The sequence below is a fragment of the Prenolepis imparis genome, unplaced genomic scaffold (assembly GCF_030444845.1).
Source record: "Prenolepis imparis isolate NDT839.2.m4 unplaced genomic scaffold, iyPreImpa1.0 SCAF_4, whole genome shotgun sequence".
Taxonomy (NCBI): domain Eukaryota; kingdom Metazoa; phylum Arthropoda; class Insecta; order Hymenoptera; family Formicidae; genus Prenolepis; species Prenolepis imparis.
The window spans coordinates 10,742,985-10,770,437 of record NW_028141162.1 but is presented as its reverse complement, the minus strand read 5'-3'; the positions used below and the strand labels follow the sequence as shown (position 1 = coordinate 10,770,437).

Genomic DNA, 27,453 nt, shown 5'->3' with positions numbered 1-27,453 from the left:
TGTAAGCTGCATAAAAGAAGAGGACGTCTTTATACGATTTTTCTCTCAGACTTAACGTGTTATTGTGCTCATGATTGTATACTTATATGGAAAACGTAGCACGACAAAGCCGGTGACATTCGCCGGTTGAAGCGCTATGTAAGTCGTCGTGTCTCGTAATCGTTAATGGGAAAAGCGAAAAACATTATTCGTAACCGGACAGGTATAATGTAAACGCGCCGCTACACGGATAGGTAGGGCGCCAGTAAAGGCAGATGGAAGGAAAAGAGCGAGAGAAGAGAGAAAAAGAGAACGGAACACAGAATATGAGGAAGAAGGAGAAAGAGAGAAAGAGAGAGTACGGAGAGAACAGATTTATATTTGAAATTAGATTAAGCTTCTGCGCCTGAAAGCTATATAAACGCCCCTCCACCTGCGCCTTCCTCCGCGCAAATCCACCGCGCCGGAGAGAGAGACTCAATAAACCAACCACTCACTCTTTCCTCGTCCTCCTTCTCGTATTTCGCCTCGTTCTCTGTTTTGCAAACCCCCGGTGAACGTATCTCCGTATGTATGCACGATTATTCCCTCCGTCCTCTTCCTCCCAAAATATAGCGACGCCCGTATTCGTTCAATCTTTCCCCTACATCGCGAATCTTTTCCTGTTTCCACTTTTCTCGCCTTGAATTCCTACGTAACCCTCCTCTCCATTTTATCCAGTTTATTCTACGATCGGTCCTTGACGAGTTATTTTGCAATCCGCTGGCAAAGAGACTCGATAAAAACCGAGTATATCACTTTTCTCTCTTCCTGTACAAAAGCGGCTTTTATTCTTTCTCATGCTTCGCGAATTTTTTTTTCTACTCTCCGTTTTTCTCTTAATTCGCAAGTCGGCTTTTGCATGTTTGTGTTTTATTTGCCGTTCATGACTTATTATCGAATAAACGAGATTAAATATCATAAACAATATCGAGTATATTTACCACAAGATTTTTATTCGATAAAAAAAACGCCCACCAAAAATATCGTGTATACGAAACGTACAAAACGTTATGATACACAAAAAAAACGCACTAAGTTCGTGTTTGATATTATACGATTATCATGAAGAAACAGAGGAACGTATGAGAAAAAAATTTTTATAACTATACTTGAATACTTTCGTATATGATTATGCGACCGATATTAGGTAATCGACGAGTTCACAAGGGAGTCTGCAGTACTCCGGCTCCCACGCCATAACCATATCCTTGCGGTCCAAAATTACGCACGTAACATTCTGTGCAATTTATCGTAGAAACTCAGTTAATATCGATATTAACTGATCGAACTTAGTCTAATATTAGCCAATTAAAAAATGCTAAGTGTGCAAGAGAGGTCTTTATATGTATAACATTTTAAAAGTATTAGGAGAAGCTCGAAAAAAAAGGATTTATCTTGTCAAAAATTTCAAAAATTTTTTTTCCATAATTTAATAATACTAACGTTTGCAATAAATCTCGCCGCAATTCTCCTGATAAGTCAACGATTCCAATGGCTTTCGGCAACAAAAGCAACTGAAGCAAATGGTATGGTACGGTACTCCGGAAACGATCTTGGAAAGTAAATAAATTTTGCACGTAACAATTTCTCTAATATATTCTTCTCCAAAATTTATTCTGCTCTTTACTTTATGTCATAATTTATTATGACATGATGTGTAGCATAAAAATATTTCTTTCATATTCCTATGTGTTTGTATCATTGGGGGAGAGGGAGGGTGGAATAGATGCCATTCAAATATTTTTTTACTGAGCTTTTTAACGCGATCCAGACTTCAATGTATTTTTAATACTATTAATATTTTAATAATGTTGCTACTTACTTGCATCTCAGCCTGGTAGACTTTCCTTCCGCATCGTCGACAATCGAGGCCGCCACCGAGGCATTCGCATTGCAATCTCAGCCGGCAGCAAGCTCCATCGACACCGCACTTTGCTCCCTCGCAGCATCCGCTATCAATGATGGACCTGCATCTCGAATTGCTCGACCTGCGTGCACATAGATCGAAATTACTCTAATACGTAAAGTACGATGCCAAACTCTTCTATCATATATAGAGGCTCCGGAGCCTAATGCAGATAGAATTAACGAGTGTTCTCAACATTTTTTCCTGTATATTTATTACACATATATTCAACAAATTATAATTTTTAAAATTGAAAAATGAGAATATTAATGTGTCAAGAATCGACGTCGAAGTTGAGAAAAGCTTGAAAGCACATCGTGGGACAGCCTGTGCAGAGGATCTATACGTAGAAGCGAGGGGTTTGCACCTTGCACATTCAAAGGCTCCGCTGCAACAGCCTCTGCTGGGACAAGGGGACTGCGGAGGACAACGCGGCGCGCAGGGCGATCTTCCACGCGATGTATGAGCTAGCGAACTGCAAATTCTCGGCGACGGTATACAGATCTGACCGGGTTTCTCGCAACGACACCCGCCGCAACATCTACCGCCGCTGCAGCTTCGGACGTCTGTCGTACACGGAGGCGTTTCGCATTTCGCTGCTTTCTTGCAGACTCGAGGGCAACGACAGCAACAACGCGACGACATGGTGCACGATGCTGCCTTGACGTTCGGATTGGACGCGCATGATTCATTTGGCTGCGAGAATCCTCCGCAACAACAACCATAACTCCTCCGAATGCTATTATCGCGTCGAAACATTGTGTGTCGTAATAAATACCATCAATAAAAATATTTGCACGCTTAAGAAAAAGATTTAGCAACCGTCTGCAATTTAATTTAATTGCTAAAAAATTTCAAAGCAAATTTACATGATGCGGTTTTTTTTCTAAATGTTCTATTATAATAACTCTTCTTTAGATGACCGCAAAAAAAAAGATTAAAAATAATAAAGCGGTATTTTGTTCGATAAATTTTATATTTAGCGCAAAAATGATATTTTACTTTTCACGTGCTCCGCAGCAACATCCACCGCAGCCTCCTCGCATGCGATGCTCATCGTCAACGATTGAATCTACATCTTTGTAAGTGTGATTTAATAAGTTCTCATTTGATACGGTATCATCTTTTCTTATTTCTTGTTTCTCATTTTCAATCGCGCGAACCGCCGAACAGACGTCATCCTCGCCGCTCCATTCTCCTCGCGCGCGTCCCTCGCTCTCGATCGTTTGCTCGTCGATATCTTCCGAACGCGGACGCTGATCTTTGTCGAAAGTACAACCGGATGCGCAACGATTTTCCGCGTAATTATCGATCCTCGGCGTACTTTCCGAATATCCGTCATCGCTTCTGCCGGTCGACGAATCGTCCGCCTGCCATATATCGTAGTCGAAGTTCTCCCGTTCTCTCGCGTTACTCTCGGATTCTCTGCCACTACCGTGACACGAGCTCGTCGGATCGTCATCTTGCATGACGATCGTAGCGCAACGATAACGATCGTCGGCGGCGGTCCCGATGAAGGCGGTGGTGTCGCTGAAGGATACCCGTCTGCGAAAAGGCGCGCAGCGAATCGCCGTTGACGGCCGCGACGGACACGAGCACTTCCGTCCCGACGACGGCGCGATGTCGGGGATGTCGACGGCGACGTTCCTAGACTCGCGACAGGAGGAAGAAGACTCGCAGGTGGATACAATCACTTTTGTCCGATTCTCGCCCGTAGTATTAGAAATATCTGTGCTCATAATCCTCAATTCTATCTCATTTGACAGGCCACCACGAGTGTGATGCGAGCAGTTACGTATATAGATACTATGCACAGAGTGACAATCGGGTGGGATCGATTAAAATGTATTTCGCAACGACGTAAAACGCAGCAGCAATATCTCGAAGGAACGTACACACACGAGAAAATCTGATAACGAGAGTACTTATGCGTAATACGCGTTTTCCATTTTTTTTTCTTTCTTTATAATCATATTGTGAACGCAAATTATATATTCAAATATAAAATTATTTTCTGTTAAATCATTTGGGTCTATCATATTATACTGCAGAATGTCCCACAATTTATCATTATGAATATTTCCATTAAATTTTATTCAGTCTCGGTATACATACATAAATATGTATAGATTGCGATTAAATGTGCGATATAAAAAAATATATTTTTATATTATTATTCTTTACTCACCTCAATTGATTTCGAGGGCTGCTCATTCCTTTGCTGGAATCTGAATTAGCCGTGTGGCATTCTGCAATTGATCTCGTCGCTGCTGTTCTCGCAGGAGTTTTTTAATTGACGAGTTTGCTCCAAATTTTCTTCATGCACTTTCAATCGATCCTTTTCAATCGCTCCGCAGAGATAACAGACAAGTTCCGTTATTACTCTCGAAAGCTGCGTGTAATTCCGCAGACGATAAAATCCAAGACTGATAAAGTTCTTGCCTCGTAGATGATTGACAATTGAATAGCCTGTGCCACAAAAAAAAAGAACATATAATTTTATTTTAATTAGCATTAATTATTAAAAAAAAATTTTTATTTATTTTCCTAATTTCAAATAAAATAATCGTCACATCTTTTTAATTTAAGATTAAGATAAAATTAAGATAAGATTAAGGTTGAGATACATATTTTTTCTTTATATTTCATAAACTTTAGTTCGGTTTTATCGCGATAATGACTAATCAAACAATCATTTTTTAAGCGGAATGCTGCCGTTTGTATCAAGCAATCGGACTGGAAATAACACTATATATAGGCAATCGTTCTATTGTTTATATATTTATATGCATTCATTATTATATATTATTCTTCCTCTCCTATTTTCTATAAATGTATCTACATATGTAAATTATATAGATAATTTATGCTAAATTCAGCTTTTATCTATTCTTACCTATTTTACAATAATAAAATCGGTAATTTAATTAAAATAGAAGCTCGCTTATATGTAATATGCGGAATTTAATCTGTTCGCTAAATCTTGTCGACTAAAGTAAACGATCGCGTCGACTGTGATTTTGAGTGCGAAACAAAAATATTCGGCCATTATAGAAATAAAGGTTATGTTAATGTCCACATCGCAACTTTTAATCAATGATTTTAACAATGACTTTAATCGTGATTCTTTATAAACATGTTAAAACAAATTAATATTTATTGTCATAATATGTATTGCATTCTACCTGTTGTTCGTCTAGGCGCGAAGTCCACACTACTGTTGCAGTAGTTTTGCTTTTGAGGTTTCCTTCAAATATAGCATCTTCCTCGACGCAACAACCGATCTCGCGCACCGATAGTAATTCGCAAATCAAATTCAACAGTCACTTGTCTGCAAACAGCGCAAGAGAAAGAAATAATGATAACTTTCAAAGGAATTGACGAATTTGCGAACAAAATGTCGGCAGGAATTGGCGGGAAGTAAAGGACGAGGAATATACATCATGATGAGGAAAACACAATTCTTGCAAAATAACTAACGTAGCGCCTCGCCGCGGCAAGACATCACATTAGAATTGCCTAGTAACATTTATCTAGAAATGGTAATATTCACTAAGTGAGGGATAATGAATAAATTAATTATTACAAACTTTTAATAAAAATTCAATAATTTTTAAAAAATTATATATTTGTGAAAGTATATGCAAATTATAGATGCAAATATTATAGGATTAAGATATTATATATAGATAGAAGTTGCAGATATAGAAAATATAAGATTTTAATTATTTTGTATGTGTGTGTATGTGTGTGAGTGAGTGAGGGCCACTTCGACCAACTCTGATTAACTTTAATCGACGATTAAACTATATCTTTGTCTCTTTTCAGATACGTTAAGAAACAAAGATATAGTTTAATCGTCGATTAAAGTTAATCAGAGTTGGCCGAAGTGGCCCTGAGAGAGTGAGAGAGAGAGAGAGAGAAAGAGAGAGAAAGAAGAGGAGAGAGAGAGAGAGAAAGAAGAGGAGAGAGAGAGAGAGAGAGAGAGAGAGAATTTCTCTATTATACGCAAAATAACGCGACTAAAATATCATCCAGCATGAATATTTGTTTATAAACATTTGTCTATGAAAGGAAATTTAACTGAATTACTCGAATGCAATCTGCTACGCTTTATATTCGGAGTTTTGGAAATGACCATATCACCTTTGCCGTTGAATTGGGTTAATCATCGACTCGGATACAAAATGACGAATTGTGTGAAAGAACTTACGAGATATCATCTGCATTTACTCGGCATCTCGCGTCACTCCACGAAGATCCCCAATTTTGCGCAGTTTAACGTCGACGATCGAGCGAAGATGCGAAGAAAAGGAAGGACGATGCGTTAACGTGCTGATGCCAGTATTTTTGAATGCCGAACCGTTGCGTCTCAATCTCGAGTCTGAACGGCAAACCAATAGAAATCGATGATCGATATATCGAATATCGTCAATCGATGTGGGTGCGTTGGAAAATCTTCTCATCGAACGAAGCGACGTTCGCTCGACCAATCAGGAACCGGGAAATTTTTTTTGTCCAGATTGATCCACTCCGACGAGTTGGATCTTCGAACGCAATCTGCGACCAATGTCAGACAGCCGGAGGGGGCGGGGGAGGGGTGCGAAGAAAGTTAGGTTAGGTTAGGTTTGCTCGCGGCGATGGCGGCGATAAAAGGCCTGGGTAGGAATATCCCTTACTTGAGGCAACAGGCTGCAGCGTTATTAGGCAACACGAGCACCAGCGTCAAGTCTATCTGCGTGGTAGTGTTGCTCTCCTATTGCCTGTCCTTCTCCGCGGAGACGGTGCGCATCCTGAGCGTGACGCCAGGTTACCTCCTGCCGCCGGTCTTCTGGTTCTGGACCGCCTTCACCTTCTGCTTCCTGGAGATACACTTTTGGGAGGTGTGCGTGGACATCGTCACCGTCGGCCTCTGCGGTAAACTGATCGAGCCTCTATGGGGCGCTTTCGAGATGATGACATTCTTCGCCATAGTCAACTTTGGCGTCGCCGTGCTCTCGGCGCTCTTCTACCTATTTCTCTACATGTGCACCAACAATCCGGATCTGCTCTTTGACATACACATACACGGATTGACTGGCTACATTGCAGGTACCTTTTTATAATGTTGCTAGTGTATCTAGATAAATCTCAGTTTCACTGAATTTCTCGGTCTGCGTGTATCACTGAGTGAAATAGTGGACTGAAGTTAATTGATTAATCAAAAACATTGATAAAAGTGATTTTTAAATATTCTCAATATTATTCGCGCTTATAAAATGTTTATATTTTTTGAAACCAAAGAAATTTTTTCAACATTTTGTTGTTAATAATATGATCATTTTATTTTGTAGGGGTCGCAGTAGCAGTGAAGCAAATAATGCCGGATCATATCTTAATGAAGACCCCTATTGGAAAGATCACAAATAGAAATATACCCTTAATGGTATGGATTGTGGGATTGATATTATGGCTTGTTGGATTACTAGAAGGTACTCATCCCACTATGTTTCTCAGTGGACTGTTGATATCTTGGACATATCTAAGATTTTATCAAAAACACAATAATGGTACTCGAGGAGACATGGCAGATAACTTTACATTTGCAAGGTAAGAATTTTGTAATTTTGCTCCATTTATGAAATACTAACATTTCTATTGAGCTTTGTGTTGACCTTTTCTTACAGCTTTTTCCCAAACGTCTTGCAACCGCCAATAGCAGTAGTGAGTAATACTATACATGGGTTTTTTGTACGTATTGGACTTTGCCGAAAAGTAGTTAGAAGATTTGACATGTCCAACACGCCACCTGGCTTGGTTATTAATCTTCCTGGTATTGATCCGCATGATAGCGAACGACGCAGGTGAGTAGTTATAAGATAAAACACATGACACAAATATATAGGAGAATTCAATTTTCATTCTTTAAAATATTTAAAGTCTATTTTTGAAGCATAATTTTGCAACTGACTGATATATTGATTTTTCTAATCAATATCTATTTTGCAGGCAAATAGCATTGAAAGCACTGAGTGAGAGATTAAACAAAGATCATGCAAAACCTTGGCAACCAGACAGAGCTAAAAAACACTCGCCTGTTCCTCCTGCAGTTTCTATACCAATACCTGAGTCCATAACGCCCAAACCACTCGCATCGCCGCTTATTCCACAAGTCAGTGTCAATATACACAATCATCCTACTACTAGTACGTGATTATATGAGACTGACTGAATTTCAATAGGTTTATAAATTGCATTAAAAAACTTCTAAAGAATACACATAATTATATAAGATGGGTTTATAATATGGCTATAATCAATAATGGGTCTAAAATGTATTTTTTTAAGTTCTCGTGAAAAGTAATGTACATAGAATTCAATTTGTTAACTATACTTATTTGTATACACATAACTTGATAAATTACTTTTTTCATAAATATTAAATTATTAGTTATATTTATTTTCTTATAATATTCGTATTGATATCATAATTGGTATTCTTATATAAGTTGTTGGTTTTAATTTTTCATCAAACTTTTTTTATATGGAAAAATTTGAAAGTTGGTCTTTCAATCATAAAAAAGAATCTCCTAATTAAAAAAAAATTAATGTTTTGCTATTTAAAAAAAATTAAATTAAATTATCTAATAAATAGAAAAATCCTAACTTTTATTTCAATAATTTGCAATAAATTTTATTTCTGTGTAGTATCTATTTCTTTCTGGTAATTCTGGTAAAGTATCTTTATTATCATTGCATACAGCGATCACAGATTTTGTATAATACTCTTTATTGATTATTATGCCATATTAATGCTGGCGTTTAAAAAAATTTCTTTAGAAGATTTTTAAAAGTGGAAAATATAAAATAAATCTTTGCATCATACGATGCTATTTTCCAAGAAGCAAGATAGTGTTCTTTGTTACTGAAGATTATGGAAAAATCAATGAATAATGACAAAAATTTTAATATTAAAAAGGCGACCTCATAGATTTATAGTGCCATACAATTAGAGTGCACTGTTTCATTAAAAAATTCGATGACAATTTAATAACATATAATAAAAAGATATTTTCATTACATACAGTGATATGATTCTGCATAAAATTAAAAAGAAAAAAGAACACATTTAATATTTTACTTTATGGTAAATTTTTACTGTAAAAAAATGCGAAAATAGAACATCTCCCTGTTAACTTGCAGATGTTATATATGTATATATGTTGAAATTGACCAGTTTTGCTAATACTTGCTATTTCAATTTTTTTTTAAATATATATTTTTTTTTTCATTAAAACTTCTAAAGCGTTATAGTCGATTATAGCTTACATTCATTTTTTAACATTTATTATAAAGAAATTGTAAGCCAATTTTTTTATTAAATTTTCTAGCTGGAGTTATGTAGGATGTATGTAAAAATTTCAGTTTTAGTAACATAACTTCTCGTTTCATATAAGGTCGCTTATTTTATATAAATGTATTTAATATTATATAAAATGCATAACATTTTTCATTCATTCATAGATACATTCGCGTATATATATATATATATATAAATAAGTGAAAGTGTGTGGGGATGATAGCTTAAATAGTAATAATTACGAATAATGAGGGGTATGTTGTATATAAAATCCATAATTACACAGAGTTTGTAAATATAATAAAGATTGATGTAAAACATAAAGGGAACAAGATATTAAAAAGGGGCAGTGATTATATATATATAGCGATATATATACATATGGAATGAAATTAAGAACTATTTTTATGTATGGTGTGATAAAAAATCGAGTACGAATGCATTCTGAACAATTTTGATCTTCTATTCATGTGCAGCGTCCTTGATAAATCTTTTAAGTACTTTTATTACAAGTATTTAGTCAATTAATATTTATTACTGAAAAATGGAAGGCCAAAATTAGTTGAATGACTGATGAATTCTTGTTGAATTCATACTAGGCATGTTTTAAGAGAATATAATGTAATAATTATATTATTATTACATGTATATGTACATGTTGTATGTATATCATTAGTTTTGTACATAAGTTACAATCGTTACACAGTCTGTACAATATTAAATTCTACCGACGAAATATCCTTAATTTCATTACCACACAATATGTATTACAACTGATATGATCGAAAAGAAAATGTTAGAGATTTGGAAAATTCTAATAATATGTAAACGTATTCTGAATTTTTTAATATTACATCTAAAAACATTTCAAAAAAATTCATATAGCTTTTATTAAGAGATGCAATCTCACTATTAATATTTTGCACCAAATTTTATGCAATTATAACATTTCAATAACTTTATTGAAATAATAAATATATTAATTTGACTATTTATATAGTAACATCAGCAATCATATTTGATAAAGTATAATAAAGATCAATACTGACTTCATCAGTCAAATGTCGAGAAATTGAAGGAGTCATAATAGAAAATAAATCAGAGTTTTATTGCGAAATTAAAATAACTTATCATGAAGCTCTCTTACCATGGAGCTTGCATCATATGAGAGTGATTCTTCTCAAATTTCTTTAAATTAATAATATTGTTTTAAAAACCTTTAAAAGTAGAAAATCTCATAAAGAGCACCAAGTTCTCATTGATATCGCACCCATTCTGTACAATATATAAGTAGATAGATATATATATAGTATATCTGTTATTTTTATGATTCATTCACATCACCATTATTATCAACACTGCACAACATTTCATAGAAATCTTTTTTTTCTTTATCTATAAAACTGCTGTTGATGTTGCGACCACTGTGGCTGCGGTGGCGGTGGCGGTTGTTGCTGAGACGGCGGCGGACCATATTGGGGTTCCTGTATATAACCAGCGGGCGACGGTCTTATGGAGGTCGCCGTCGACGACACGTACTGTTGCTGCTGCGGCGGCGGCGGTGGTGGCACATAAGACACCTGAGTCGGATGCTGCGGCTGCGGATAGTACTGTTGCGTCGTCTGCGACACCGGCGGTGGCACATTGTAGCCATAATTCACTTGCGGCGGTGGTGGCGGCGGCGGCGGTGGAGGATAATAATGATGACTCTGCTGTCCGTGAAGATCATGCGTGGCTAAGGATGCCGTATCCTGAATCGGCACGGTGATTAGATTAGTTCGCATCGGGGCGTTATTCGGAGGCGGCGGAGGCGGCGCGGTGCTCTGCGCGTAACTTTGCATCGACATCATCGCCTGTTGCTGCTGCTGCTGCTGTCTGTGCTGCTGCCGATGCTGCTCCAACGCTGGCTGCTGGCTCACCAACGAATTGACGCGAGGATCGTTGCCCATGATCGGTTGAACCATGTGAGATTGCACGGATTTGAGCCGCGTATTTTGCATCGGCACGGAGGATACCTTCGTCAATTGCGAGTCCATCTCTGATTTGGCATGCACGTATTGCGGAGGATCGACCTGCATCCCTTGGACTGGTTGAGATGGCGCCGATATATGCCGATGATTAATGTGAGCCTATATACAATAAATATATAATATAAACAATGATGATATATAGTAAATTACAAAATATATATTAAACTATATTATTAAATTATACATTTAATTAAGTAATTTCTTTGTTAAATTATAAAAAAATTTTGCACATAACGCGCGATATTAATGATTGATATTTATTTACTTGCAGATCCCTTTGACTGAGATATGTTCTTCTACATCCTGCATTACCATATCTTGTCCCACCATGTGTACACATGAATACAGTACCCAGTCCAGTTTGTTCCACTCTGGAAACTTTCTCCATGCAACGAGGACAGACTTTGTCTTCTCTCTTAGCACATGATAAGCAAAATACATGTTTGCAAGGTATCTGAAAGCATATATTAAGAGCAATAATTAAGAGCTAATTTATAACATGATTCTTTCTAACACTGGTATATAAAACATACCATACGTCCATAGATAAGAATTGGCTTCAGACACTTGTCGCAGCAGTGTATCATAGGATTCAGTACTTTCTCTCCTATAAGATTCACTCGATGGTCCCATCTCAAACGCAGCATCGGCTCCGGTGGACCCCGATTGATGGTCGTGAAAGTTGGCGCTTCTAATTGCGATATGTCGGCTTCCAGATCGAATTGCTGCTCGAGAGAAGGTTGCTGAGTCACCGGAGGTTCATGTTCCTCTTGCTCGCCACCAATCGTCTCCGCGGGAGTATCGTCTGCTTGCTGAGGAGTGTCTTCATCATCGCTTTCGATAACCTAGAAGCAATTTCGACGCATGAATACTAGATCATATCAGATTACAATTTGACCGCAGATGTAAGTTAAGATGTTCATGTATATACCTTGACTTGTTTCTTGGTCTTTCCTCTACCGGTCCGACTGCCTCCTCGGGCACGTCCGCGACCACGACCACGACTAGTTCTGCCCCTCATGCTCCTCTTGCCTCCATTTTCCTCCATTATTGAAATTATACTTTCGTATGCTATATATATACTTCATCTTTTCATTATCAGATCGCTTGCATAATAACCCAATGTAAAAAATTCTTTTTAGAAGTCTTTATATAATATTTAATTATATATTATATATAAAGATATATAAAATTATAATAATTTTTTCATAAGTTTATCGAAACTTATTGTCGAGATAGTTACAAGGAAAGGAACAAAGAGTAACAATTTATTCGTATATTATTTCTAAGATATGTCAAATGAAGTAATTTTGCTATACAAATTTTTAAGTAGAAACAATTATTAGTAAAACTAGATAAGAAGGAAAATCGATACACTATTAATTAAATATATCAATTATATAAAATATATTATTAATTAAACATCGATTGAAATACGCTTGAAATGTATTTCGAAATTAAGGCTATGAATTCTTATGCTTTTAGCTTTTTTTCTTGAAGAAAATCAAACTTTTGGCACTCGATGTGTCTCAAAATATGTCACAGACAGGTTATATTTTAGCCCGTTTCGACAATTCTCCGCTCCCGACAGTTTTCGAGTACAAAAGCGACGATCGGGAACACGATATATTTATGAATAGCGATACTTACAATCGAATTTTGATTAAACGATGAGGTGGAGATCGTTTGTTTTGTTAAGCGATATACACGATCCTACAACCTACAACATGCCACAGATCCGCGCGGCTGAATGCCGAATGGCGCGATAATCTTCGCGATGCTGTCACATCGCGGCGGCGCGGCCGGGCCCGGGCGGTCTTCAATGAAGCCTCGCTAATTCTTTGTGTGACGTGTACGTACGTTGCCGTGGAAACGATACTACGCCAGAACGCGTTCTCAGGGCCGTCTGCTCGTGACGCTGAAAAATTTTCCACACATCCGTAGGGATGAAATTTCCGAACCTAAGACACGCGAAAATGATCCGTACGCTTATTCACGACTCCTGGGGCGATATTTATAAGTCAATCGAGAGCATAGACCGACGATTATCGAGAAAAAAGCCCTGGAGCGTTTACTAATGACTACAACATTAATCTGACAATCTGACTGATAAACATCTCCGTCTCCTTTTATCGTTAGCCTTCCCCCTTCTTTATACGGCACTGAGCGTGGATTATTCCGAGTCGAAAGGGACGCGCGCCGACACAACAATAACGACTGATAACGACTTTGCCCAACAAGTGCCTTTTCGTTATATAGCGTAACTGCATATAGCAAGACGAAAGAAAATGTCTTGTTGCACCGGTAGCAAGAATGAGGAACGCGCCGATTCTATTCGGGTGCGAGAATGCACGGATGTTTTCTGGCTCTGCCTCTTTATAGCATTCTGGTTTCTTATGGTACACAAATGCCTACTGTATACACTCAAGCATCATTTTTTTTTACCTTTTTTTTTAAGACGCCTGTGCCCCAATATTAAGAATATATAAGAATAGTTTTGATAAACTGCAATACATGCATTTTCATAACATTTTATATATAGAAAACTTATTAATAAGAATATTAATGAGAAAACTTATTTTAGAATTTTTAGTTTTATCAAATAAATTTCTTATATATTATAGGGAAATAGCTTAGGATCTAACGGGATAACTTTTCTGTCTACAGATCTTGATCGCTGCCTTTGCCATAGTCTATGGTAATCCTATACGACTTATAAATGGATATGACAGTTTTGGAAATACGTGTGGGGTGAAGAATAATCCAAAATTTGGTAGCATGGAGCTTTCTGGGCAAGATACCAGTGATAAGCCGTCAGTATTTTTCATACTTTTTATCTCCTTCATTGAAAGTAAATCTATATAGTCTCTAAAAATAAATATGTTATATTTCAGATACTTATTCTTTTTGGATATAAATAATGTTACACAGTCCTTAAAAATTTGTGTGAAACAATGTCCCGACAGAACCTTGCAGACAATGAATGATATTTGTACATTTTACCAAGCAACGGGATCACAATTATGCCACGACAGACCAGGCAGTGATTTTAGTGCGTGTAACAGCCAGAGTAGCAAATTCAAGAACGGATCTTGTCCCGAGATGCCAATTTATCCCAGTACGCCCGTTTTAAATCGTTGTATCCCTAAGGCGGTCCAGGATGTGGGCGAAACGATAATCTCGAATTTATATGGCTTAATCAATTCGTGGGACGTTATCGAACAAGTTTTGGGAGACCTGTACAAAACTTGGAAGGAAATTCTAGCACTAGCTTTTCTTGCTTGTGGTAAGAAAGTTTGTATATATTGTTGTATCATAATGCATACAAGTTATACATCAGATATTTATCTTCTTTTAGCTTTATCAGTCCTTATAATATCCATCTTTCATTTATTGGCAAGTCTTGTGACATGGATTATAATTGTACTCGTAAGCATCGCTTGCACAGGTAAGTTATACATTCTGATAAAATATTAATGTGAGATCTAAATTTTCTCAGTGAATATATTATATCAAACTGATTATATATATTCAAGTAAACAATGTTTACAAAAGTAATATATTATTAAAAAATATATCAATAGGTGATATGTATGCTTTTTTTTATACTATTTGCATTTATGTTGTATATATATCATACACGAATGCAAATTTTAATATTTTTATAAAAATTATCGTATATATAACAAAGATGATTGCAAATTAATATTGTATGCATTTAAGATTGATAATATACAATAGAATAGAATAGTAATAGAAAGACATTTCTAATATTATATTCCAGGTGGCACAATTCTTTTATGGATGACATATATTGATATAAAGAAAACTTTGGACAAAACTGACCCAAATGAACTTCTTGAAGAATCTGTCCGAAATGAAAGAGCATTTCTTGCGTTTTCCATTATCGCTACTATTATCACTGTAAGTATGACTTTATAATAAAGTATATAAATAAGATATTATAATTAACAAGAATTTATAATGTAAAAATTGCTTTTAATAAAATTTAATAAAATCTTTCTTACTTTATACAGATTACTTTACTATTTCTTTCATGCATACTACGCAAACGTATCAGCTTTATGGCAGCACTATTCAAAGAAAGCGCAAAATGCTTGAGAGAATTACCTGGTTTATTTTTTGAACCAGTCTTAACATTTTTAACTTTAATAATATTTTTTGCCTTTTGGGTATTAATAATTCTTTGTCTTGCAACGGCCAGTGAGTATTTTACAATATTTAATTAAAGGATAGAAGATAATTCATGATCAGAGAAATGTATTTTTTATACTTTATTGCAGATTATCCTGAGACAAAGTCAGTGCAAATGTACAAAAACAATATATTTGATCCTGTGAATTTAAGTTTAATTGGTGAAAAGGCTCCACTAATTGAGGAGAAAAAGATAGACTTTTCTCTGGACAGTTTCAAAAGTATATCATTTCACTTGTACAATTGATTGTCTTATAATCAATGAAGAAAATCAAATGATGAATTATTAAACATTGTAGCATTTACTCTTGTGGAATATGTTGATGCAACTTGGGTAAAATACATGTGGTGGGTTTATCTTATTGGACTGATATGGACGTCAGAATTTATTCTTGGATGTCAAACCATGGTAATATCAGGTTCTGTTGCCCACTGGTACTTTAGGTAATATTTTATAATATAATGTAATGATAATATAATATAATATAATAATTATAATTTTTCTTTTTTGAATTCTTTTTGTTAGAGATAAAAATGCCAGTAAATCTCCAGTGTGTTCATCCATAGGACAATTGGCCTGTTATCATTTAGGCTCTGTAGCTTGTGGGTCATTTTTGATAACTATTTTTAAATTACCCAGACTAATTTTAACATATCTGCATACCAAGTAAGTTTCATGATAAAAATTAATTTATTAGATATTTTTGATTTCCTTCAATTATCTTTTGATTCTTCATCTTGAACATGTATCATTTCTCTTTATATTATTCCATAGATTTGAAAAGACTAAGGAAACATCTCCATGCTCCCAGTGTGGTTTGAAATGTTGCATTTGCTGTTTCTACTGTTTAGAAAAATTTATTCGATATATGAATCATAACGCATACACTGTTATTGCTATAGAGGGTACCCATTTTTGCGATGCAGCTAAAACAGTATGTTTTAGTGTCAAAGAGTTTATAATATTTATAAAAAATAAAAAGACTCTAGAGAAAGATTATAGATATAATATGTGATAATGGGATTTTGAGGGGAAAAAATATGAGAAATATACATATATATATATGTATATCATTATTAACTATGTAATGATAAAAGATTTATAAATTTTAATTATTTTAAGGCCTTTACAACACTCGTCAGTAATGCTCTGCAAGTAGCAGTGATCAATGGATTTGGCGATTTTATATTGTTCTTGGGAAAGTGTTTCGTCACAGCTACAACCGGAAGTGTCGCATTGCTCTTGATGAGACAAGATCCTAAGCTGCATTTTTACGCTATTCCGATCCTTATTGTTTGCGTCTTTTCATTCTTCATCGCTCATTGTATAATTTCTCTTTATGAGGTGAGTCACGTAAATTTCTTTATTCATACTTATAACATTTTGTCAAGGTTTTGCAAGCATACAAGTGAATTAAATCTTTTATTAATAAGATAATTTCTATTATTTTAGACTGTCATTGATACGCTATTCTTATGTATATGCGAGGATAAAAACTTGAACGGTGATAATGGAAAATGGCGCCAATCCGCATTAGCACAAATCGGAACCTCCAGCAGAAACACAAACGGCCAACAGTCCCACGAAATGACACCGATAAATGAATGAGTATTTGATAATTTATATGCATATTTTTTATACACATCTTTTTTCGTACGTACATATCTTTTTTTATATTGTTGGAATACTTATTTTTTTATGCACTTTATCACTTTGCCTAAGACACTAATGAGAATGCATTCCTTTCGATTTTCACAATATCGTATCGTTATACAAGTAACTTTACAAAAATCTATCACGAGAATTATTTTTAGAATTTAGTGTTTTAAGATATCTGTCATGTGTGAAGATATAATATCATTCATAACATATTTTTTACATATAACGAAACATAAATGAATACTATAATAATATTATATATGTATATATATAATATATATATATAAGTTTTATCTAATCATGTAGTTTTATATATTGTATAATATTACGATTTTTTGGTATTAACTCTCTTAAGACTACAGGTCTTTTGTGATATGTTCATTATCAGATTTTATTCAGACTGAATTAATTGTTGGATTTTTTGTCATCACAAAAAAGATATTTAGACAATTTTGATTGACACAAGAATCTCGAACTCGCAGTTTGATAATGCAACAAAATGAATTATGCTTATAAAACGGGGAACAATACGGACAATTAATTATCCAGATATGTAATCTGCTTGTACTTAATGCAAGCTCTTTATTTAACTGCCAGACTTTAAAATGTACTTTATAATTTTTACTATCATTGAGAGAAAGATTAGATTACAGTATCTTGTTTTATATAAGAAGTTTTTCATAGCCCTCTACAGGCATTCAGTACTAAATATATCAATAATGAACATAAAGAATATGAATCCAATTTATATCTTTTCTAAATATATAACACTATGTCATCAAAGTGCCATTGCACAGACTAAAAATTTAACTATGTCTTGTCTTAGAAACATTTGTAATAAGATGATATTTATATTGATCTTTAAAATATATTAAAAGCAAATGCAAAAAACATTGTTATGAAGAAATATAACTTCTCTTTATAAGAAATATGTATTTTAATGCAGCAAAGTACAATTATTTGTAATTCAAAAAATGTCTTACATAAAGTATATTTCTTATATGGATATATATTTATCATCGAAGTATTTATCGTAATGATGAAAAATTGTTACTCTGCTTATTGCAAATGGAAAGTCTATTTTCTAAACTTTACACATTTCTCTCATTCCTTCCAATCAAATATATCAAAAAAAGAAAGAAATACAAGATTAAAACTTCAGTTCATTAGATAATAAGGATATAGTTTCTAAGATGCATTTAAAGTATTCTAGATAATTATATGATGAAGTATGGCATGCTAATTAATACAAAGTATTATCGAGCAATTTGATTCAATATGTTTTAAATAATGTTTTAAATAATCGACTATTATGATATTTATATGTTATATATAGCTGACAGCGCCTATATCAAATAGTTATAAATATTAATACTGAAAAAAAAAAAATTAATTTGAATACGTATATTAGTGATTAAGGAAAAATTATTGAAAAATAATTTTGTATTATTTAATTATATATTAAATTTAAAGGATCTCCTAAGAGCACAACATAAATATGCACAATGCATTCAATGAAAAAAAGGTTTATTATTTATATTTACTTAATAACATTATATCAATAATACACTATGAGATTGTTTTTAATTGTTCTTTATAAAATTATATATTATATGAATAAAGTAATGTGAACAAATTTATTATCATTTTACTATATCAAGCTATAACATGTGCCCATAAAAAAAATAAAAAAATAAAAAATTATAAAATTTATAATTGCTTTTCATAATAAAAATTTAGGTGCTAAATAATTCCATAAAATAAAAAATCTTACATATATATAATATACATAAAATTATTTTATCAATAATATTTTATTAATAATATTACATTACAGTAATATTTATTTTGCTTTCTTTTTTTTTAGAATTTTTGATTTTACAGATCTTGCTTTTTTAATGTTTTTAGTTACTACAGACTTCTTTTTAATCTTTTTTATCTTCTTTACCTTATTTTTACCTTTTTTGGTAATCTTTTCCATGTTTTCACTTTTATTAAATGCTTCAAGTTTTTCTTCTATTTCTTTTGCTTTCTCCAATAAATCACCCTTAAATATCTCATCTGTAGGATTAAGTGCATAAGATACATCAGGCTTCTTTGCCTCTTGTGCCATTTTCTGTTCCACCCTGTTTATGTATTTATTGGCAGCTCTCTTTGTCAACGATTGCCGATACTAAAATTTTTAAATAAATAAAAGGCATAATTTGTTTGCACAAATAATAAATCACACAACTCTACATCAAATATAAGAATGGTGTATTACCTTGGCAGGAGAAATATAATGTGGATTATCCCATAAAGTATCGCTACCAAAACTTCCAGCAAATATCTTAACTGGATTCAGGACAAATCTTGGTCCAATTTCGGCTAATCCACCGTCTTCAGTTAAAATTTGGAAATTTCGAAACCAGATCCTATTGTCCAAAATGTTGAATGTGTATACATGATCAAAGAATGGCTGACTTTTAGGATGATGATTTGGCACACCAAAAATCTGCGTTAATAGTTCTTTCAAGAGACCATAATGTGCATGTGTGGTAAAATTTTCATCGAAGGATAATAACGGACGTGATCCCTTCAAACAGTTTCCTGTCATCTTCAGTTCTCCCATTGTATAAACTGGAGGTAAAGGGAATCAGATATGTACGCTTAATTTCTTATACACAATTTCTTAAATCTAATTATAGGAATAATACATACTGTTTTCTATGAGAAATTTTGCACTTGGACCAGTAGGTACATTAGCAAACCACACGTAAAGATCGCGCTTTTTTCGACCTTCAAACAAGATAGCCTTATTACAATTCTTCATTTCGCACATTTCATTCACTACTTGTAAGTTTTTCGTTCGCTCCATTTTGCACTCTGAACGGTGGTGTGGCATTAGTTTTTTCAAATCATCCATGAGATGTCGATGCCTATAATTGATACCTCGAGTGGCAAAGACCAATACTCGTTGTCTGTTAATCCATTTTACCTATTAAAAACAAAAATATTTTTTTTAATTTTGACTTTTCATTGATTGTGTTGAGCTGTACAGATTACAGGAAATACAATGTAAATTGGAAAAATTAATCGTTTCTCTGAATTTCTCTAAATTTTGTTAAATGTTTCTCGCTGAAAACAATTTGATATATCTTATAAAATGTAACATTTATTTAAATGAGTCTATTTCATAATATTACATTTAGGTTAAGTAATAATATAAATCCATGGTTAATAATATAAATTCAAGTTATTCGTCAACCTTTTTAACAGGAGGTTCATCTGACATTATCTTTTTCGGTTCATCTTGTTTTTCTACTTCTTCCTCTTCAACTTTTTGCTTCCTTTTCAATATTTTATTCGTCATTTTAAATATTCTGATCAAACAACGTGGTCACAAGAAAAAGTGAGAAATTATCTGAAAGGAGCCACGCCGCTGTTTTTCATACGATTCTTTTTTCAGTACACTAGAGTCCCTAGAAGTCATCTTTATTTCTAGAAAATAAACTTTTCTATTGGATCTTATTACATTTGTCCAGATTTCTTAGGGTGCATTTTCACTTGACGCTGTGACGCTGGATTTCAGCGTCAAGCATCAATAAAAACAAATTGACGTTTAGCGTCTGTTGACGCTGGCGTGAAAACAGCCTAGCGTCCAAGTTACAACTATGACAAGCGTCTCGTTCTTCGTTCTCTGAAAGCTGAACAAATCAAGCTTTTTCTTCTTGACGCTAGCGTCACAAATCAGATCACGTGATCAATTAGACGCTAGCGACAAATTGATAGTGAAATCGCACCCTTATATTAAAATTAAATCAAACAGTAACTGGTCAATCAAACATTAACTTCACTTCGCTCACCGGTATATACAAAGTGCAACTAACGCATTTGATATACAACTGACAATGAGATTAAATTAAATTAACGCTTAAACTGACGCTACAAATATTTGATCGATATATCGGGATGGAGAAATCCTTATCTCTTTCGCTCTGATCAATCAAATGATTCAAATGATAGAAATGATTGAAAAATTCACGTGCCATAACAGTAGGAAGGAGGAATAAAAACACGGCCCACAGACGTAATAAAATACGTAGATGGAACATCAGCCACCGATATGCGCGCGCGTTCGACTTTAACCTTCAAGTGGCGCTGCGTCACGTGGTCGCGCGGCGGTCGGAATTCGGCGGCGCGGAGTGGGGATGAGTGGTGGGGGGATGCGCGCGCGGCGCACAGCGCATCCCCCACCACTCACCCCCACTCCGCGCCGCCGAATTCCGACTGCCGCGCGACCACGTGACGCAGCGCCACTTGAAGGTTAAAGTCGAACGCGCGCGCATATCGACACGCGCTCTCTCCCTCTCGCCGTAAGCTAATCGATGAATCACAGTCGAGGATTCTCTAAAGTCTCTAGAACATATGGAGGCTAATCGCGGAATTTTCCAGCGCAACTTTGCGTAGAGAGTTTCCCTTCGTTGTCTTCTTCATCTTTATGGCGTATCGTAAAGGTGCCTTTTTATGCTGACGCTCGACGCTCATTTTTAGCGGCAAAAGACGTCACGTGACCAAATTGACGAATTGGTATCTTTATTTTTGGTAACGTGACGTCTTTTGACGCTAAAAATGAGCGTCGAGCGTCAGCATGAAAAGGCACCTTTAAGTTAAACTAACCTAACCTGATTTCGCGTCATATTGCTGTCAGTTTACGAAATTGCGGCTCATTTTAGAGGTTGTTAGAGTAATTTGTTTTTATTTTCGTTTTTCGCGGTTTTACTCAAGAAAAATTTAATCATTTCCTTAATTAGTTATCTTTTATTTTGTTTATAAATCTCAAATATACACACAACTGATCTTTATATAATTAATTTATAAAGGAAATAAAATTGTTAAAGTTAGTTTAGAAAAAATTGTATTTGTTTATATTTGCAATTCTTTTGCAATTTACTTAAATATATTTTGTTTAATAATGTTCATGCAAAAAAAAGATGCTTTCTATCTAAACAATATTCTTTTCAGAAATGTTAAGCTGAACAATACTTTATCTTCAAGAATTATATTAATTGAAATAACTGTCAGTAAAATGACACAAAATATGGAAGTCATTGAATTGATGTCCGATGAAGATGAGAATATAGGAAAATCCAAATCTAAAGCATGCAATAGTAATTGCGTCAATTTTAAATGTCGCTCTGGAATAAATATGAAGGTAGCACCTTCCTTTGCATGTACTTTTTATGGAGTCTCAATTGAAAAAAAGAAAAAACGTGTGATATGTAAAGAATGTTTTGATGCTGCACTGCAACATCAAAGGGTAATTTTAAAAATATTATTTTAAGGATAAACTGGATAATGTGATAATATATCAAAAAATATCATAGAAAGATGCTAATTTTATTATTATTATCATCATATAGCAATTGGTAACAGCTCTTATAGAGAATAAACCACTATTAGACTGTGACTTTCCTGATCATACAATGGAAGTAGAAATTTCTGATAGTGATGATTCTGATGATGACAAGAAAAAGGAACTGGATTATGATGGTATATTGAACCTTTTATTTTATTTAAAAATCAAAAGAAATAGAATCTAATTTTACAATTAACCAAACTAGCAAAATATAAAAATTATAACTCTTGTATTTTTCTTTTTTTCCAGAATACATACCAGAAGATGTACTTTTAGATATTAAGAATAAATTAGATTATACATTGGTAAATATTTCCAAGAAGTATAATATAGAAAAGCACACTGAAGTTGCATATAGCTGCTTAAAAAAAAAATGGCACGACATACGTGGTAAATACTACAAAAAACAAATCTATCTATATTTTCTATTATTTAAACAAGATAAGATATTTAAATAAGATTTATTTTATATCATATTATGCATTAACAGCAACAAATGAGTCTCTTCATACTGAAATACGGGAAGTAATGCGGACCATGGATAAATTGCGTAACCAGTTATATGAGGACTTTAGACCACAAATTAAAATGCTTGAGGAACTTCAACTAAACGATGGGATTACAGAAAATGTCCATCCGCTTGTTGCTACAAAGAAAGTAACGCAAATACGCGTTCCACCTGCCATATTACTACAAGATAATCAGCTGGAAGTTTTAGCAATTGAGCCATCAAATATTAAGAAAGTAATAGTTCCTAAATTACCGCCAACTGGTCCACTCGTGAAATCACCTCCAAAAATAGACAGTGTAGTTTATATTATGAAAAATCCAGTTATGCCATGGATTAAAGCAAAGGTTTGTACAACCTCCATTGTAGAAAATATTTTTGTTTCTCTCATCTTTTCATATTTTTATTAGATAAGCAAGGAATCGAAGAATATTATAATACAGAAATATTTTTACAGATTTACGCAATAATTTCGACAAATCCATGGGTCTTTCGTGTGAAATTATTACATAAGAGATATAATGCGGCACTCAAGACTATTTCTGGCAAGATGGTTGCGATAACTGAACTGTGTCTAGTTATAATCCCGGTTGGAACACGAGTTGTGGCTATATTTCACGACATTACTTCCAGTAATTATTACAGTGGAATAATTGCTGAACCACCAAAGTCTACAAATAAATATAGGTAAGTGTTGTTCAGTGTGTAACAAAATGAGGGTATATAAATAGTTCCATAAATTTTGCAAGTTTTGTCATATATTGTAATATTAAATTATGTATTATATATTACATTAATTTTTTATTATTGCAGATATTTAGTATTTTTTGACGACGGTTATGCTCAATATGTCACTCATAAAGATATCTTCCTGGTTTGGGAGGTCTCGCTTGGAAGAGTTTGGGAAGATGTTCCCAACGAATCGCGAGAATTCGTGAAAAAATACCTGGAATCGTATCCCGAAAGACCAATGGTGAAACTACAAACAGGCCAGGTGGTCAAGACTGAATGGAAGGGCAAGTGGTGGCTCGCGAGGGTCATACAGGTCGACGCGAGTTTAGTGCAAATGCATTTTGATGCCGATAAGAGAACCGAATGGATTTATCGAGGATCAACTAGATTAGGTCCTTTGTATCTTGAGGTTCTAAAAGCCAATGCGAGACAACAACTTCAACAGTCGGGCAGCGCGCACGCTCGACATCGTATTCCGGCCGTTTTTAATGTAAGTGAATAAATAAGTCACTTTTGAAATATATGAAAAAAAGACATCAATGGTATTGAAAATATTAAATTAAAAAACTCAGATATCTCCTCTATTTACAAAATATATCATTTTTGCAGAAAAGTAATTTGCCTTATGTTGAATATACATCTAACGTGGAAGAAGATGTGTCACAAAATGTACAACAAGCAGAAAAAGCAACAACTGCTACAAGCATAGCATCCAGTACATCGTCCACCGTACCACAGCAACCACGTGCTGTAGCTAAAAAAAGTACTGCTAAAAGGCAAAGTAATGTAGATAATACAACATATAATTCTATGATAGAAACGAAACCGTCGCATAGTATCGTTGTAAGTAAATAATAATTTATACATTACACATGCAATTATTATATGTATGTGTTATAATTAGTCAATAATTAATATAATCTAATTTCTTTGGTTTGAGACATATACGTTTTGTATATTCATATGCTATATTTTGTCTAGTTTTACCATACACAGAGGAAATACGAACCAAAGCAATTCATTTCTCACAAGTGTGGACCAAAGTGTATCAAAAATATTAAAGTTTCATTCGACGATCTCAAAGGACTCTCTCCGCTTTCTGTTCCTCTGTTATGTGGCTGGCATCGTCAGCTTTGTAAATATTCTAAGAACAAAAAAGTTATAATATATCAGGCGCCGTGTGGTGTAAGGCTGCGAAATATGGAGGAATTGCATCGTTATCTTCGTATGACTGATAGTACATTGTCCGTCGATTTGTTCGATTTCGATTACTGGGTGCGCGCCTTCGCGGATTTTGTCGTGGAGAAGTGCTTCATTAACATCAAAGTAAGTCTTTTGCACATTAAAATGTAAAAATCTATTAAAAATATATATAAAGATATAAAAAACTATCAATATCCCATAGAAATGTATTAAAACATACTATAATATATAGTATATTATAAATATATCGATATTAAAATATGAATAACATTGTGCTTTTATATTTTAAAGGATCTCAGTTACGGCGTGGAAAATATATCGATACCGTGCGTAAACGAATTAGATCACACTCAACCGGATACTATAAGATACACCACAGATCGAGAGCCAACGGAAGGTGTTAATTTAAATTTGGACCCTGCATTTTTATGCAGCTGCGATTGCGAGGACGATTGTCAAGTATGAAACTATAAAATTGCTGTGATATAATTTATGTTATATTATATTCTACCTTATTCTATTTATATAATATGTAATGACAGGATAAAACAAAATGCCAATGCTGGCAGTTAACCATACAAGGAGCAACTTTGGGAGGAAAAGTGCCAAATACCGACGTTGGTTACGTTTATAAACGTTTGCCCGAACCGGTGACCACGGGAATCTACGAATGTAATTCCGGATGCAAGTGTTCCGTGAAAACGTGTCTCAACAGGGTAGCGCAGCATCCTCTCGGCTTAAGATTACAAGTGTTTAAAACGGGACCGCGCGGTTGGGGCATAAGGTGCCTCAATGATATTCCCCATGGCGCTTTTATCTGCATATATGCAGGAAGACTACTCACTGAACAGGTACAAATAATTGAATCAATCTCGATTTGATTCGCTTATTTATTTATTTATTTATTTATTTTCTTATATCTGTTAATTTATAGGGTGCTAACGAAGGAGGCAAGAATTACGGCGACGAATATCTAGCAGAGTTAGATTATGTGGAGGTGGTAGAAGGTTTCAAGGAGGGTTACGAAAGCGATGTCCTCGAACCAGAAATGCCATTATCAGCCGCGGAAGATGATAAAAAGAAAATCAGCGACGAAGAAGATAATACGAAGGATAATACCAATGATTCGGATGAAGATTTCAATATCGATAACTATGTGGCAGACAATAAAGATTTGTTTGAAACAACTGCGGAATCTTCGTCCATCAGGTTATTATACGTTTTCTTTGAATTTATCATAATTGATAATTTATGTATTTCCTAAAATATTACATAAAGTAAGAATCTATACTTCTTACGATTATATTATAATATATTTTACTAAATTGTAAGATTTGTTGGAAATGGAAAAAAATTGCAAGAGTTTTGTTGCGCCAGGAAACGCCTAAGAAAACGGAAAAGAGGAGAAATGGATCAACCGGATGTGTCCGAAGAGAATAGCGAGGACGGAAGCATTACAAAAGGTTCGGAAAAATCATCCACCAGTGAAATTCACGATACAATCAATATAAGTGATGATGATGAGAGCAGAAACGATGTAAGAAGAGAACCAAGTAGATTCGAACCGAGTATGGAGCCAAAGCAGATAGAGAGACCAACATTCAAATCTGTAAGAGATTATTTCGGCGAAGATGAAGCCGTTTACATCATGGACGCCAAAACGACTGGAAATATCGGTCGCTATTTGAATGTGAGTAAAAAAAAATTTCCATCATTTAAATTACATTTAAATAAAAATTTTGAACTTTAAAACGTTTCAAAACTTTGAAATATCTATCTTAGTGTCTAATTACAATTTAACAACATTTTTATGATATACGATGTATGAATTTTTAATGTGTTAAAAAATGTATTCTTATACCTAAATATTTCTTTAGCACTCTTGCGATCCAAACGTATTTGTACAAAATGTTTTCGTCGATACGCACGATGTACGTTTTCCATGGGTGGCATTTTTCGCTTTACAATACATAAAAGCTGGACAAGAGCTAACATGGAATTACAGTTACGACGTAGGAAGTATACCGGGTAAAGTAATCATTTGTAAATGTGGTGCGGCAAATTGTAGAGGACGTCTTCTGTGAACTTTAGATTTTGTGGTTCATTGTGGAATACAATTTGCTTCTTTTAACAAAGTCGATAATTGATTGTATATAATATACGAGTATTATATTATTGCTATTGTATTGAAAATGTATAAGATATGTGTGATTTAGGAGATATTTCATTTTTATAAAAATCTGCAATATAAATTTGCTTAATTTTCCAAATTCATATCCTATATCCACATTATCTTTACATCTACTTCACATTCCTGAATTTGACTTTCTATGAATTATTTTAGGAAGTCATATTGTGTTAATATATTCCAATGATATCAGTTATCAAATTATTTCTCAATAATCTTTTATTTGGAATATGAAATTCAGAGTAGCTGGTGT

The 27,453-nt window shown here is 34.2% G+C and overlaps 6 protein-coding genes across 9 annotated transcripts; 3 read left to right on the top strand and 3 right to left on the bottom strand.

The window, feature by feature from the left end:
- Positions 1 to 1,181: 1,181 nt before the first annotated feature.
- LOC145935690 (uncharacterized) lies at positions 1,182 to 6,177 on the bottom strand. The gene is made up of 8 exons (XM_083037220.1): positions 6,141 to 6,177; positions 5,113 to 5,258; positions 4,116 to 4,396; positions 2,930 to 3,733; positions 2,295 to 2,666; positions 1,844 to 2,009; positions 1,465 to 1,573; positions 1,182 to 1,258 (listed from the first exon to the last, which is right to left on the bottom strand). Exons 3-8 carry the CDS (start codon positions 4,139 to 4,141, stop codon positions 1,182 to 1,184), a joined length of 1,554 nt encoding a protein of 517 aa, XP_082893346.1. The 5' UTR covers positions 4,142 to 4,396; positions 5,113 to 5,258; positions 6,141 to 6,177.
- A 356-nt stretch (positions 6,178 to 6,533) lies between these two features.
- Positions 6,534 to 8,436, top strand: LOC145934776 (transmembrane protein 115). Its single transcript, XM_083035520.1, has 4 exons — positions 6,534 to 7,018; positions 7,261 to 7,516; positions 7,594 to 7,770; positions 7,916 to 8,436. Exons 1-4 carry the CDS (start codon positions 6,568 to 6,570, stop codon positions 8,118 to 8,120), a joined length of 1,089 nt encoding a protein of 362 aa, XP_082891646.1. The 5' UTR covers positions 6,534 to 6,567; the 3' UTR covers positions 8,121 to 8,436.
- A 1,919-nt stretch (positions 8,437 to 10,355) lies between these two features.
- Positions 10,356 to 13,142, bottom strand: Hakai (E3 ubiquitin-protein ligase Hakai). 4 transcript variants are annotated; one of them, XM_083035518.1, is made up of 5 exons: positions 12,947 to 13,142; positions 12,228 to 12,378; positions 11,830 to 12,141; positions 11,562 to 11,750; positions 10,356 to 11,395 (listed from the first exon to the last, which is right to left on the bottom strand). In XM_083035518.1, the coding sequence occupies exons 2-5, from the start codon at positions 12,342 to 12,344 to the stop codon at positions 10,658 to 10,660; spliced, it is 1,356 nt and encodes a 451-aa protein (XP_082891644.1). In that variant the 5' UTR covers positions 12,345 to 12,378; positions 12,947 to 13,142; the 3' UTR covers positions 10,356 to 10,657. The 4 variants fall into 4 exon arrangements, with proteins under 4 accessions (XP_082891644.1, XP_082891645.1, XP_082891641.1 ...); XM_083035519.1 differs by having other exon boundaries at positions 12,228 to 12,338; XM_083035515.1 differs by having other exon boundaries at positions 12,228 to 12,402; positions 12,947 to 13,141.
- A 311-nt stretch (positions 13,143 to 13,453) lies between these two features.
- Positions 13,454 to 18,457, top strand: Ctl1 (choline transporter-like protein 1). Its single transcript, XM_083035514.1, has 12 exons — positions 13,454 to 13,695; positions 13,964 to 14,109; positions 14,191 to 14,582; positions 14,655 to 14,744; positions 15,081 to 15,220; positions 15,334 to 15,520; positions 15,601 to 15,732; positions 15,811 to 15,955; positions 16,038 to 16,178; positions 16,287 to 16,446; positions 16,635 to 16,856; positions 16,965 to 18,457. Exons 1-12 carry the CDS (start codon positions 13,585 to 13,587, stop codon positions 17,118 to 17,120), a joined length of 2,022 nt encoding a protein of 673 aa, XP_082891640.1. The 5' UTR covers positions 13,454 to 13,584; the 3' UTR covers positions 17,121 to 18,457.
- A 295-nt stretch (positions 18,458 to 18,752) lies between these two features.
- LOC145934773 (ribosome biogenesis protein BRX1 homolog) lies at positions 18,753 to 21,313 on the bottom strand. Its single transcript, XM_083035513.1, has 5 exons — positions 21,200 to 21,313; positions 20,419 to 20,651; positions 19,872 to 20,148; positions 19,435 to 19,790; positions 18,753 to 19,344 (listed from the first exon to the last, which is right to left on the bottom strand). Exons 2-5 carry the CDS (start codon positions 20,521 to 20,523, stop codon positions 19,015 to 19,017), a joined length of 1,068 nt encoding a protein of 355 aa, XP_082891639.1. The 5' UTR covers positions 20,524 to 20,651; positions 21,200 to 21,313; the 3' UTR covers positions 18,753 to 19,014.
- Positions 21,314 to 21,742: 429 nt separating this feature from the next.
- On the top strand, positions 21,743 to 27,453 carry Egg (SET domain bifurcated histone lysine methyltransferase eggless). Its single transcript, XM_083035864.1, has 14 exons — positions 21,743 to 21,888; positions 22,176 to 22,470; positions 22,574 to 22,703; positions 22,819 to 22,959; positions 23,060 to 23,424; positions 23,535 to 23,764; positions 23,891 to 24,299; positions 24,419 to 24,652; positions 24,791 to 25,135; positions 25,304 to 25,471; positions 25,555 to 25,863; positions 25,947 to 26,221; positions 26,390 to 26,702; positions 26,890 to 27,453. Exons 2-14 carry the CDS (start codon positions 22,240 to 22,242, stop codon positions 27,094 to 27,096), a joined length of 3,357 nt encoding a protein of 1,118 aa, XP_082891990.1. The 5' UTR covers positions 21,743 to 21,888; positions 22,176 to 22,239; the 3' UTR covers positions 27,097 to 27,453.

Bases quoted from the DNA above. Each gene is read 5' to 3' on its own strand.
- LOC145935690 (XM_083037220.1), bottom strand. From the start codon at position 4,141: ATGAGCAGCCCTCGAAATCAATTGAG. The intron at 2,010-2,294 runs GTGCAAACCCCT...ATGTGCACGCAG, and splicing joins GGAGCCTTTGAATGTGCAAG to GTCGAGCAATTCGAGATGCA. The intron at 1,574-1,843 runs GTAAGTAGCAAC...TTACTTTCCAAG, and splicing joins TCTACCAGGCTGAGATGCAA to ATCGTTTCCGGAGTACCGTA.
- LOC145934776 (XM_083035520.1), top strand. From the start codon at position 6,568: ATGGCGGCGATAAAAGGCCTGGGTAGGAATATCCCTTACTTGAGGCAA. The intron at 7,019-7,260 runs GTACCTTTTTAT...TTTATTTTGTAG, and splicing joins ATTGACTGGCTACATTGCAG to GGGTCGCAGTAGCAGTGAAG. The intron at 7,771-7,915 runs GTGAGTAGTTAT...TCTATTTTGCAG, and splicing joins CATGATAGCGAACGACGCAG to GCAAATAGCATTGAAAGCAC.
- Hakai (XM_083035518.1), bottom strand. From the start codon at position 12,344: ATGGAGGAAAATGGAGGCAAGAGGAGCATGAGGGGCAGAACTAGTCGT. The intron at 11,751-11,829 runs GTATGTTTTATA...ATATGCTTTCAG, and splicing joins TTCTTATCTATGGACGTATG to ATACCTTGCAAACATGTATT. The intron at 11,396-11,561 runs GTAAATAAATAT...TATTGTATATAG, and splicing joins TCAGTCAAAGGGATCTGCAA to GCTCACATTAATCATCGGCA.
- Ctl1 (XM_083035514.1), top strand. From the start codon at position 13,585: ATGTCTTGTTGCACCGGTAGCAAGAATGAGGAACGCGCCGATTCTATT. The intron at 15,221-15,333 runs GTAAGTATGACT...TACTTTATACAG, and splicing joins TTATCGCTACTATTATCACT to ATTACTTTACTATTTCTTTC. The intron at 16,179-16,286 runs GTAAGTTTCATG...ATTATTCCATAG, and splicing joins TTAACATATCTGCATACCAA to ATTTGAAAAGACTAAGGAAA.
- LOC145934773 (XM_083035513.1), bottom strand. From the start codon at position 20,523: ATGACGAATAAAATATTGAAAAGGAAGCAAAAAGTTGAAGAGGAAGAA. The intron at 20,149-20,418 runs GTTGACGAATAA...TGTTTTTAATAG, and splicing joins ATGAACCTCCTGTTAAAAAG to GTAAAATGGATTAACAGACA. The intron at 19,791-19,871 runs GTATGTATTATT...CTTTACCTCCAG, and splicing joins AAAATTTCTCATAGAAAACA to TTTATACAATGGGAGAACTG.
- Egg (XM_083035864.1), top strand. From the start codon at position 22,240: ATGACACAAAATATGGAAGTCATTGAATTGATGTCCGATGAAGATGAG. The intron at 24,300-24,418 runs GTAAGTGAATAA...TCATTTTTGCAG, and splicing joins GTATTCCGGCCGTTTTTAAT to AAAAGTAATTTGCCTTATGT. The intron at 26,703-26,889 runs GTGAGTAAAAAA...ATATTTCTTTAG, and splicing joins ATATCGGTCGCTATTTGAAT to CACTCTTGCGATCCAAACGT.